The sequence below is a fragment of the Antennarius striatus genome, chromosome 2, assembly GCF_040054535.1.
Source record: "Antennarius striatus isolate MH-2024 chromosome 2, ASM4005453v1, whole genome shotgun sequence".
NCBI classification, from domain to species: domain Eukaryota; kingdom Metazoa; phylum Chordata; class Actinopteri; order Lophiiformes; family Antennariidae; genus Antennarius; species Antennarius striatus.
Genome location: NC_090777.1, coordinates 18,134,892 through 18,148,619, shown reverse-complemented (window position 1 = coordinate 18,148,619; position 13,728 = coordinate 18,134,892). Strand labels below are relative to the sequence as shown.

Sequence of the window (13,728 nt, the reverse complement as noted above, 5' to 3'; positions counted from 1 at the left end):
AAACAACAAGCAGGCAGATGTGCAACCAACTGATTAATAATAAAATACATTTGTGAGAGAGAGAGGGGGACAGGGGGAGGGTAGAGGGCTGGGAAGAGGAGACGACTACCTCCTGAGTTTATGCCCATGTGTTGTATACAGTTGTGTGTTACCCTGATTTGAACCAAAAACAAATATTTTTAAAAACAGTCATTAAAAATGGAAGAAAACAGGACCGACCCGTACTGGTGGCAGTTTTTTTGGCTGTAAAAAAATTTTTTTCTTCATGCATGAATCATTTTCTTTCATCTCTGTGTGATTTGCACGGTACAGTGTGAAAGTACAGTTTAAGTGAAGATCACAGAGAAGTCACTCTCCTGTTTTTACAGTAATCTACCTGTCACATATATCTCCCAGTATCAGGTTTTATGATAGAGAAAAGTCAGCTTAGGTTCCTTTTTTCCATCCAGTCACTAATGGACAATGTGCCAATTGTACTTTGCCTACTGCGCTATTATGTTTATGAAAATAAGCTGAGGGTATTGGCCTGTCGACATGTTTTATGTGCTTTTATCATCCTTTCTCTCATGCTCCTTATCTTTTTTTCCATCTCCTCCCCAACCTAACAAACCTGCCCAGTTAGAAGTGTTCCATAGTGGATCAGTTAGTGTCAATTCTTTTTAAGCACTCTGAGAAAGAGCAGGACTTGGTGATTTCTAGATGTGCTGCCGTCCCCTTTCCCTCAATGATTGTCTCTAACAGAACACACCCACCCCCAGCCCCTCAGTCTCTGGAAGTTTATATCCACCTTTACAGCCTTTTTATATCCCTTTTCAACATAAACCTCTCCTCAGATGTACCCACTCCCAAACCCCCATCTATCAACTAGTTGGCAGTGGCATTGTTTTTAATCATCAGAACCTCAAAATTATTATTATCACTTCTGATGCGGCAATTAAAACTTCAGGTCAGAGGCACAACGAGCGGTGATCAGCAGCCGAGCTGAGAAGTTTTAATTAGACGATCAGAACCATTAATGCACAAAAAAAAAGGTGTGCGCTGGGAAATTAACGGGAACATCTTAATCAGGGTTAGCGACTCCGAAGAGGAGTCAAGTGAACAGAGAGCAAAAAACAAATCATTTCCGCACCACTGGGACAAAACTCAATTAAATATGCATGCGGAAAAATGGAAATTTCTCAGCATCGGCTGCACCGACTATCGGAAAACTGTGGCAAAATCTCACTGCGGGGTCGGCGACCTGCTTATTGTTATTCTTGTGTAATAAAAATGAGAAAGGGGCCAGATGCTGGGGTCTAGGTGTCGTGGCATAGTTGTCCATCAGTGGCTTTCCGCTTGACTTCCTTGTGGCTGCCACAGCCTCTCTACCATGCAGGAGTAGGGGGAGCAGAAGGAAACATTTTCTTATTGCAAGTTGTAAATTTGCAAAAATAAAAACATGGTAATTTCAAGTGTGTCTGTGTATGTTTGCCTGCATGGCTCAGTGATTTCCCAGAAACACACATATACTCATACACTCTCTCACAGATACATCTCCCTGGAGAGCCAGAAACAGAAAGGGTTCTCTTAGCTACACACAGGGCGCTGCCGCCTTGTCGATTAATCTGCCAAAGGTTCATAAAGTTGTATTTGGGTTTTTTTTAAAGAGCTCCAGCAACTCTGGGTTCCATATTGTAAAATAATCCAGAGCTAAGCAGACATCTCCAAGACTCTGTTTGTGTTAATTAACTCCTGATATTGCCGGGAGTTTGTCCCTGTGTCAGTCATGTTGGAACTCAGCAGGAATCTACAACAAGCCCTGTACCTGTGTTTGATTAGGTGAAGACATAAGCTTCAGTTTAAACAGGTAATATCTACCCCTCGTATATACAGACCCTCCTGAGTGCTCCCTCCATACAAGCTGATAACTGACTGCAGGAAGTCTGTTTGTTTATAGTGCAGCACTGCAGTTTGAATGAACAATTGAGACAGTTTTCTATATCTAGTATGTATGACTATGTATTCTATAAGATGATTACACAAGCAATTTGGACATACAGTACGCTGCCTCGTCTTGTATGTCAGAAAGAAGTTAAGTTATGACCCTGCCTCTCACAACCTTTGTTAACTCCCATATCCTTCACCAGGAGCTGCCTTGATTGCAGTCTGTGCACGTTCATACAAATAATGCACTTCCAACAGCGTTATTAGGATTTGAAGCACCACTTGATTGGGCATGATATCATCCTGGCACACAAACAGAGATTCTGCATCAAAAACCAACATGACCTTTGGGGCTTAAAGCGGTAGAAGCGTAGGGGTTTGCAGCGTTGTGGGTTTAGACTTGAACACAGCGTCATCCAGCACTGAGAAGAAACAGGACCCATAAGAACTTTGATGCACTTATTTTTGACTGAAGATGAAAAAGAACCAGACCTCTCGCAAATGTATTCAACATAGTTTCTTGACTTTTTCCTCAGGTTTTTGCCTTATACAGACAGTATATGGCACTCCTTTGTGGCCCTGCACTGTTTCCAGAAAAATAGTGTCACAGTTAACATAAGCAGCTGGAAAAATTAGTTTCAGCTGTTCGGACCTGTCTGTTTTTTCCAACTCCCAGTGCTCAGTGAGGTCTCTCCTCCTTGACAATTAGCACACCAGGCTAAAACAGACTGTAAATAATGTCCGATGCATGTGACAGTGTTGTTTTTCATTCTGATATTCATTAATAAGCCAGGATGCTTACTGGACTCTCTGGGAGGTGGGAGCACTGGTCCCAGAGGGAAAAGTTGTTCTTTCATGTAGGTCCCCACAGATTTTATCTCATTGTACGCTATCATGCACACAAATGACTTGAGGTAAACAGCTTAGTGTTACCATAGCAATCCTTATTGTAAGCAATGGGGAAAAAAGCTGCTGTGGACAGAAACCCTCAGCATAAAGACTAGTTTAGACAGCTTCCATAAACCACCCAACCATAGCATGTTCATCCTCACGGGAAGCTCACAATTTTAAATGTGTTTTAAAGCTCTCCCTACCTTTGAAAGGAAAACACGGAATGTCTGCTTAAGATTTCTGATTATTCACTTAGAGGCCTGCTTAGACAGTCAGCCGGGAGCGCTGCTCACGCTTCTTATTCTTAACAGAAAACGATACATATATATTAACTAATGGAAAGAAACAACTGTGAAGGGGTCATTTCCTACAAGGAGCTGGAGATTGCAATGCAAAGGAAATCGGTAGTTGAGCATGAAATACTGAACGCAGTGAACAAAAAAAAATGACCTCCACTGCAACACCCAAATGACCTCAATCTTCCTTTGTAAAGTATTTCTGGAAAAAAATTGTGAAAATTTATGTCTTCCACTTCCTAATAGTTTTTCCAGCTGATTCCTTTTTTTTTTTTCCACAATTGCTGTCTCCTTAAAGGTGACCCTTTCACCTACACTTGCAATTGTCTAACACTAAATTGTACAATAATGTGCTGGTGATATACAACCTACTCAAAACTACATAATTCCTGAAGTCATTGTTTCAGAGAGGAAGCCTGCAAAGTAAATACAGTAAATGAGAAAGCATGTGTGTGTGGAGCCTGGTGTGTGTTGTCTGGAGACGGGGTGATCTGTAAACTCCTTCAGATTGTATATCCTTTAATGATTCCACAGCTTTGCAAAAGAAAATGAAAACAGGATTTTATGTTGCATCGATGTGATTTACATAATGCTGGCAATGGCTCACACATGATTGTGCTTGGCTTTATGGTTGAGAGCAAATGAAGAGCCTCATACTCATTGTTATATAGAGCGAATTGAGTCTTTAAAATAGAACTTTGTTACCCTTGATATCACATATTTTTTTCAGCTAAAATGGTATGTCCGTAGCTCTGTCTAGTAGACTATTATTACCATGGTGTGGTTGAGTAGAGATTCAACACGGCTTCACACAAGAAATATTTGTGCTGCTGTTTTCACAGAGCCTCAAATAATAAATGTATTCATAACCGTTGAACACAAACAGAATACAGGTTAACATGCTTTTCTGAGCTCTGGCAATTCTTCTGCTTTTTTAACATTATAAATTCAGTGTTACTCATGGTCACCTCCTACCTCCTTACAGAACTTCAAAGTTATTTACAACTTGATAATGATCTGGCCTTGATTTTGAGTCTGGAAAATCCTGTTGTAAGGTGAACTTTGGTGGCTCTGGAAATAAAGTGAAAGGTACTAGAGTGCATTTTCTGCCCTAAAAAGGCAGCTCTGGATATGGAATGCCACAGGCAGCTGTTCCTGCCTCATCAGAGGACATGTTATAAAGATAGCCCCACTTGGGTTGAAATAATGCCACCCATTCCTGCCCCAAAGCACACTCTATCAAGCTCTATTGTTCAGAGGCCACACTGAGGAAAAAATGTTGGGACTGTGCAGTATGTCTTGTTAAGAGAAATATGTAAAACATGACAACTGCATTTTAGTGTGCGAGCATGCATGCATTTGTGCGTGCATGCGGGTGTGTGTGTGTGTGTGTGTGTGTGTGTGTTCAAGTATCCATGTTACTGTCTTGGCTGGGTCAGCAATAAAATACAGCAGAGGGTAGAAACAGCTTATATACATGGATTATTATTTTCCTTTTAATAAAGTGAGACTAGCAGCCTCGTCAGAAACAGTTATTGAGTCTGATCCCTCTGAATAGCCAACAAGAGAACACGGCTCCAAAAAGCCCAAAAGTGCTCAGCATATTAACTCCACATCCTGACAGCTTTAATGCTGTGCAGCCCCTCACTCAGTGGCAGGACCACAGCCTCTTGAGGTGAGAATGAAGATAACATTTCACAGTGTCTCTAAAGCGCTGTCATGTGAAGGATTATGTAGCCGTGTACTTGCTGCTTGTAGTACCATAGGGGGTCTGATACCTATCTGACACTGATTTTCATCTACCACTTTTTTCTTCTCTTTTTTTCCCACTACTGCGCTGAAGTCTGAGCTGACTGAAGAGGTGTGACTTAGGAAGATATGTATAGTATCTGTGTGTGTCCTTACAGTCTTCTGATGTTATTGTTAAGTGTGGTATTGATAGCAGCAGTCACTGTTCTGTGCGTTTTTATCATTGTGTTGTTGAAACCAGTTCAAGCTGCTGCCATACAAAAGGTGGATTAAATGTTGGTTTTGATGATACTGGGCTTCACATTTTTTGGTTCAAAGGGTTAAGTTATAAGGTTGTTTTAGAACACCAATAAGTCAGACACTGTTTAGCTAATCTATATTCTTTTTGTGTTTGTGTTTCCTTCAGCTGAAAGGAGTTTATGCACTGAAACGACCTCAGGAAAATCCAAGATGGCTGCCAAAAGGAAAGGTGGCCTAAAACTCAATGCTATCTGTGCCAAGCTGAGCCGTCAGGTGGTGTTTGACAGCAGCTCCCAGAATGCAGAGGGAGACCAGAGTGTAGCAGACAACAGCGAGCGAGGCAGTTCTCACTTCGATGACAATGAGTCCAACTTCCCCGAGAGCCTGAGCCTAAGTCAAAGCCTAGAAGAGGACCAGAAGAGACGCGAGGCCATCGAGAAGTGGGTCAACGGTGAGTACAGCGACGAGCCACCAGCTCCTGAGGATGAGCAGGAGCATGAACTTAAAGTCAGCACTGACGAAGATGGCCCTCCTGAGGGCGTGTACATGGTACAGCCCAAAGGCTGCAGTGATGATGAAGAGGAGGCCGAGCCTGTGGTAGGATCTCGAGAGGGCAGCTTCCATGAAAACAAAGAAGCTGAAGACAAGCCCTCAAAAGACGACACGTACATGCCACCAAGCGAGACCCCAAGTCGCCAAACTACTTTCTCTACTCCAGGTACACTATGACGCTTTACCAGCCAGTTTCTTTGTGACAGCCAAAGACAGATCAGTAATTTCTATTTTTTATGTTTGTGTACTTATATTATTCCAGGTATTTCCAAAAAAATCCCAGACAGATTTGCAATTTTAGTGGTGAAGATGATGTCGCCTGTCAATCGCATCATGCATCATGGTGTCTTTACCCCCTGTCGTTGTAATCACACTTCTGTTACTGTGTAATTTAGAGACGTCTAAGCAGAAGTAATTACATATGTTTTATTTCATCCAACACTACCTTTGCCCTTCATTGCCAAATTCCACTCCAGAGTTTTGTGGGGCAAAGCCTGAGATAGGGGTTGGGTGACATTGCCACATCCACATAAGCTTAAGTTAGGCCTTGATTGGAAAGAGACACTAAAGTTACAGTATGAATAGCCGGTGACATTATTATGCTTAAGACAGGTTCAACAGGCAGGCCAAGGGGGGAAAGCAGGATCTTGTCAATGTGTGGTTAACTGTATGAAGGAATTCATAACTGAAGGAGGCTTATGCACTCCTCTAGCAGCTGTGGGCCAGGAGCACATGGCCGGACCAGGCTAAGCTTCATATTACACCCAGGATTACATATTGAGTCTTTGATTTTCCCTAAGCTCACTAAACTTAGCCACCGCCTCAAGCTCCTCTGTTACATGGAGTTTAATCTGCCATAGTGGGGGGTTGATTTTTTTTTTTTCACTTTTCAAAACCATGATATCAACCGTCAATATGTTCATTTGTTATATAATGAGTTCTTGTAAATGACTCATAATAACCCTTCTTCTTCTTCTGTTGTAAGAATAGATAAACCTCTTTTCCAGAAAGTACATTTTATAAGGTCTTTTTCCAGAAACTCGGGGAAGGGGAGTGGGGAGGTTGTTGTGATTCAAGAATAACTTTTGTGTTGTGCTTGCTCACTTCAGTTGAAAGGTTGGGGTTTTCTTTTTGTATCATCTTCTTAAGCTATGTACCTCAGCATCGTGTATACATGCTCTTTATGTTGTTATTTCTTGTTATTTTCACTAACTGCACAACAGCAACTCTGGTCACATATGGAACAGGGGGCAGGAGCTTCTCAGAAAATTAAACAGGTTTCTGTTCAGAGGCAAATGAAGAAGGTCTTGTGGTTTTAATCAGTCATTTAGTGTTTATTTCATGGCCATAAAAAAAAGGGTGTCTGTAAATATGTATTACAGTTGTGTAGGTGAACACCTTCCCTCAATGTTTGAAGACTGTGGGGAGAGCATACTGCATCAGTTGTAAATCTTGTCTGTAGACCTTTTTCTTTTTTTTTAGCATTGCTTTTTGTTGATTGTAACTGGGGCATCTATATTGCCATATTTCTACTCGGCTCACAATTAAACCATTTTTTCCTTCTCTCTCTCTCTCTCTCTCTCTCTCTCTCTCTCTCTCTCTCTCTCTCTCTCTCTCTCTCACCACTGTCTTTCAAAGTCTGATGCGGAGTACACATAATTATGCATATAAACATAGCGGCTTAATTATCTCTCACAACATCAGTGACAATGTAATTAACAAACATTGCAAGATCAATGAGAGAAACTGCGACCTTCAAAACATTTAACTCCTCACATTGAGGCATGGCGCGGTTTTCCTATCAGTGCAAAACCCCGGAATACTTTTCCTAGATAATTTAGAAGTCACATTAGAGCCCTCGTGAGCCAGTCAATCCAAAAAAACCAGTGAATGAAAGCAATGACAGTGATGCTGGCAGCGATGGATCAAATGGGCTCGACCATGACTCCCATTTGTGTGTCTGGCTTCACTGTTAAAGGTTATTGTTCATTTCAAGCTGATTCAAAGCCCTTTCTATTTACTACCTGTTAATTAACTAAGTAAACAATGAGGAAGTTTGAACCTCGTACAGTTCTGCGTGTGTCAAATTAGTTCAAACAAATTCAGGTAATATCATTTATTCAAAGCAGCTCCTGATTAGGATACCACTGTCCATTTACACAAAGCACACATGAACTAATTCACCAACATGAAGGGAAATTAACTTTTAAAAATCTATTTAAATTAATGCACCACGTAAAATAATATCATTCAATCCGTTTGAGAGTGCTGCCTGAATTTTTTTTTTACCAAACGGTTTACATTGTGAAGCCTTTAGAGGTTTTCCATGTCTAGATTAGTCCATATATAGCCACTAGTATGCAACTTTATCATCAGCGACACCTCTGCCTCTCAGTCCTCTTAGCAGAGAGGCTATGCCACACTGCTGGCCATTTTTGGTCAGCCTAAAGGAGATATGGTGCCCATCTGTTATCATATCTGGGGGAGGAAATGTGGCCTAATTGCCTTAAATACAGACAAGGCAGGTCTGTCATGTGTGTTACATGTTGCTCGCCTGAAGTGTCAAGATTAGGAAACACTCCTTTGTAGATGTTTCAGTGACGCCCAAGAGTGCAGAGGGAAATGTCAAATGTGTTAGCAAACAGAGCAGTAAAAGATGAGAGTGAAAGAAAAACGGAAGATTTTTTTTTTTGATGGTGCGGGTGGGAATGGTTGTACCAGGGTCACCTCAACCTATGCACATACATCTTGTTGCTCACATGGTTGACTGGTGTTTTAGAGGGGTTATCTCTTGTCAGACCCATCCAATCATGAACAGTGAGTTTGTCACATTAATGATACTCTCCTGAGTAGACGCTCGGCCGATTAGCATTAGTTGTATTTTAGAAGATAATGATTAGAAACCTCAAAAATGTTAGCAGTTAGCAGATAACCCGCTGGTGAATGAAAACGGGATGTTTTCTATATTTTGATAACTATTTAAATGTAATTCCTCATTCACTAAAGTGTACTTCCAATTTTTTGACTCATACCAATGTGGGTGGGTCTGTCCTAACTTTAGAAATAGATGATATACTGTCACCGGAGATGTCCTCGTAAATACAGTAGCACTAAAGTTCAACTAAGCACTGGTGTAATCAGAAATCCAATGAGAGATCAAATGAAAAAAATGTTCACTAACAAGTTTGGAACTCTTCCGATATGCAAGAAATGGGTAGAACGATGTCAGTTGGACATGGTCTACAGTAACGTACGGTATATCTGTATCTATAGCACTATATCTTCATGTGACAACTCAGTTGATATGATAAAACTATCTGTGGCAAACATGCAGGCATTTCCTGTCAAATATCTGATCAATTTCTCTTAAATTTTTCATGCCTTTTTTATCCACCAGATACTCTTTAATACTGATTCACTTATCAGGGGAGCTACTCCAACAGTCAATGGAAATTTGGAGATTACATGCTGCAGAGGAGATGTGAAGAAGCAGGGCTCACAACCTATTCAGCAATAACAGAGAAATTTGAGACAAGAGCATAAATATTTGTGTGTTAATGAACATGGTGGTAGGTGGCCTAACCTCTTGTCAAGACGCTTGTCTTGTTAAACATGGTTTTTAAAAAAAGGTTTTTGGACACTGGTCCTGCAATTGTGCCAAGAAGGAGCTAAGAAGGCCAAAGTTTTTACAGGATTCAGGTGACATTATACGTAATGTGGTGCATTCTGTCTTTTGGTATCCTGCCTAACATGCAACATTAACAAAAGGTTAAGGTAGGGAGGAGCTGCATCAGAACTCCTCTTTCTAATTGTGTCTTTCTGTCTTTCTATACCCTTTCTCTATACCTGGCCATGGTCTTCTTTTTCATGTGGAACTTCAATAAACTGCTGCCAGGCCAAATCATTTTCCATTTTCCCCACTCCCTGACCCCTTGCACTAACCTGGATGAAAGTTAATGGGCCAGAATTAATCTCCACATAATGCAATTATACTATACATTGACTATATTTCGCCCATGTCCTTGGGGAAGTTGTCCAATTTAATGGACTCTTAAAATGAAAGTGATGTTTCAGTTCACAAATGTGTAAAAAGCAGAGAGATGGTAACGTTCCACTCTTTTCACTGTTGAAGGTGACACAGTAAACATCTTATTTTTCAAATACCTTGGTTACGCCAAGATTCATGGGAAATTTTATGAGATGCCTTCAACATGTCATAATTTCATAGCATTTAGTAATTGTAAGTCTGGAATTTTCAAGATCAACTCAAGTAAAAAGTCACAGGAAAATGTACTTGAAGAGTAATTAATTTACAAATATTTCAGACTGATAATGTCTGTTTTATCATATACTGTGTATATACTCTTAAAATGATTATTAAACTTTTTTTTCTTTTACATACAGAATAATAGTGGAAGTATTTCATTATTGAAGATACTACCACAACATACAGAGAATAAAACATCAGAAAAGGGGTTGTTTTCTCTGTGCTTCATTCAACTGCAAAATTTGCAGGACTGACTTGTTGTGCAACCAAAACAGGAAGCGCATTGCCACAAACTACCTGTTTGTACACAAATAAATTCACAGACATTTACAGATACAGTTGTAGCTTACAGTGGAGAATCACTTGTCCCATTGTTTGGCTACCTACATTTCTGAAACAAGGTCAGCAATTACAGATGAAGATAATTTAAATAATGTAGTTACCATAAAATCCATAGAATGTCATAAATGTTGTAGGTTATCGGTAAACTATCACAAAAGCAGTTTTATGAGATAGACTTGATTGGGATGGAAAAAAATAATCTATACTTGTAGTACAAATTGTAGTTTGTGATTTTTTTTTTTTACAAAATGACAAAATAATGCAGAGTCAACGTTGACATCTTCAGCGATTAAGTACTTGTCCAAGCATCAGTCATTATGGAACAGAACAATTAGGTGGACTGACTGATTTGTCTAGTAATTAACACATCTTGACCAAGTTGGTTTAGTTCATTCTCAGAGTAAATAATGAATTAATATGTATTTACGGCAGTGGCAGGCACCATTAATGGCCCTGATATTTACAAAATTCATTAAAGTCTACATTATTGATAATTGCTTTGAAATAAAAATATATGAAAGCACTGCATAACGTAGGAGCTCACCATATTGTTTCTCTGTGCAGGAGAAGCATCTGCCCTGCGAGACTATGCAGCCAACACCATGAATGAATTTTTGGGAATGTTCGGATATGATGACCAGCAGGTAAGGGATGAGCTGACCAAGAAGATCAGCTTTGACAAGCTCAAAGCCGCTACCTCAGACCCCTCGTCCCTCAGTAGTGAGGAAGCCTCACGGCGCGCCCGCTTCTCCAAGTATGAAGAATACATTCGCAAGTTAAAAGCCGGTGAAACCTTACCTTGGCCCATGCATGCTTCCCCACCCAAACCAGATGACCTCAACTCAAAACTGGCCCAAGATACGAGCGGTACGATGCTCCAGACCTCTGGGGGCCTCCCAGGGGCTGAGGCACAGATCTACCCCACCAACCTGGACCATAAACCACCAAGTGGACCTCAGCTGGGCACTTCTCAGCAACCAAATCCCTCTCACGTCCAAAACATGGCACCCAGAGCCTCCAAGTATGATTTCTTTATTCAGAAGCTGAAGATGGGTGAGAGCCTGCAACAGCAGAATGGTAATGCATACAAGCGACCCTCCAAGTATGACTTGGAGAACGTGAAGTTTCTGCACCTCTTCAAGCCTGGTGAGGGCAACCCTGACATGGGTGGTGCAATTGCATTTAAGACTGGCAAAGTGGGCCGCCCTTCAAAGTACGATATCAGAACAATTCAGAAGTTAATGCCAGGAAATCCTGAGGGCTCTCTGATGCCCAATGTCCTTGCGACGGCACCAGGTAACCCAGGAGCTCCTGGTGTACCCAGCGTTGGCGCAGCTGGGGCTAGCATCGCTCCGGGGCTCACAATGGACCAGACGGGTCACATAAGCTTCAACACCTCTGACTACCTGAAGTCCAGCTTTTCCAAGACTGACTCCATCACAACTGGCACTGTGTCGTCCGTTAAGTAAGTCCTATGAAACATCCTAACATGCCATATCTCTGTCAAATTCTTAAATTGCAGCAAAATAATCTTACTTTGTTATCTGGGTATAGTTATTTAAGTTAGTGGGTGAATGATTTGAGTGTTATGCATTAAAGAAGCTCAAAATGATTTTCCTTATAGAAAGGTGCATTTTTGACTCATCCTCACAAAATGATAGGTACAACATTCAGTCCTGCTGACAAAATATTGTGTGAAGCACGGCATTAGTTATTTGCATCAAAAGCAGATAATAAATAGCATAACTTGTCATTAAAAATCCACTTAAAAGTTTACTGGTGATGTGAAAAGATCCCAAGTTCCAGTGGAACGCCTTGGAGATAATGTGAAGCTCACATACACTTAACAGCTACCGCGAGTCAGTTAGCCTTACGCAAAGGTAATTGCTACCTCCACAGCAGCCAACAGGAGTGTAGTGTGAAATAGCGCATAGCGCCCAATAGATCCACGACATGATGAGTTGCGAAGGCACATGAAGTGTTTACTCGCTGTAGCACTCCATGGAGACTGATTTAGCACAGTCATCGCAAAGTGACTGACTTCTTTCGTTTGGCTAGGGTGTAACAACTCTCCCTTTAATTACTTTGGAGCCATGACTAACCTCCCGGCAAGTCGCAAGGGCCGACTCTACACTGCCTGACGAGTGCACTTTAAAGGAAGCAAACGAGGGGTTTGGGGAGCTAGTCTACAGTCATGTGCACTACCAGTAGGAAACAGCTCCCAGAGTCTGTTTGATTGGTTTTGACCTTGTCTCTAGTTAGTCAAGACCTATCAAAGACACTGTTCAAGAGCCCTCAGGCACATCTCCCTCAGGCTTTGACCTTTGTCAGGTCGGGGCTCAGTAGAGCCGCAAGCTTGGCTAGCCGACCCAGTCTGGTGCTTGTGTACAGAGTGGAAAGGGGGTGCTAGGGAAAATGTGTGGCAGCGGATGCTCCCCTCTGGGCCAGATTAACCTCAGGTTATACCCCGTGTGGAGCTGCTTACATGAAGCTAAATGCCATTTCTGAAGGCGGACAAACAGAACCAATACTACATTACGGCTGTCATTCCACAGGCAGCACTGCTACCTACTTCTTGAGGGAAATCATATCACAGGTGACAAAAAGCATACAGCTTTCCTCAGCAAGACTCTGTAATGTGATAAATTCATCCTGAATTCCTGTTTTGAACAGAAACTGATTGAGTTAAAATTGGTGCTAAGTCGATTAGCTTGATCCATATGCACTCGGCGCTGCGGTGTTATCTTACATCTTTGTTTGAACTGAGTACAGACTGATTGGAGACAACCTGACATCAGTATTAGAGCCAAGGCCCTTATCAGAAAATGCCCTTTTAGAGCTTTTCTTCCACATCCCCATTATCCAGTTTTGCATATGAGCACTCACCAAAATACTCCATAAAAGATTAATGTCCCTTTGCTCCTGCATTTTGCTTTTCGTTGGTTGAGAGGCCATGCATCAAAGTGTCTGACTTCCATCCCTGAGTCATACAGCACATGCAAACGATGTTGTGCCACAAGAAAATGTATATTGATAGACCAAAGTTTGGGAACAGCTTGTAAGTTAATGTTATGTCAGTTTGTTTTTTAGCCCAACCTCGATATTAATCCACCCTGGTTTGTGTTAACTGTTGCATTAGGAATGGCCTGCCACCAGATAAACCCCCCAGCGATGACATCAACCTCTACCAGAAATATATTGCCAGGTATGCAAATCTCTCAATGTGCATCACAAATGAGAAAATGTACTGAAAACAGAGATGACCCTTCTTTGATAGTGTTTTTTCATTTATCATTCACTAGATCATAGAGAGGTATGAGAAGTTATTTATGCACTAAATTGATTAAGAAAAGACTGCAATTTGTATGCTCAAGGGAAGTAAAAGATGAGAGGTAATGAAAGAGAAATGGCTTAATGGTAGCTGACAGATGTGGTTGAATAAAGGCTCCTGATATGTATAAAACTAAA

General features: G+C 41.2%; 1 protein-coding gene across 7 annotated transcripts in view; it reads left to right on the top strand.

Moving 5' to 3' along the window:
* Positions 1-13,728, top strand: part of casz1 (castor zinc finger 1) — a 173,936-nt gene that overhangs the window by 136,652 nt on the left and 23,556 nt on the right. For 6 of the 7 annotated variants that reach the window (XM_068326393.1, XM_068326385.1, XM_068326412.1 and 3 more), the window contains 3 exons: positions 5,266-5,817; positions 10,825-11,725; positions 13,400-13,465. In XM_068326393.1, the coding sequence (XP_068182494.1) occupies positions 5,310-5,817; positions 10,825-11,725; positions 13,400-13,465 (1,475 nt within the window). In that variant the 5' untranslated portion in view covers positions 5,266-5,309. Of the gene's footprint in view, positions 1-4,953; positions 4,972-5,265; positions 5,818-10,824; positions 11,726-13,399; positions 13,466-13,728 lie in introns of those variants that run through there. The other variant, XM_068326399.1, reaches the window with a different exon arrangement.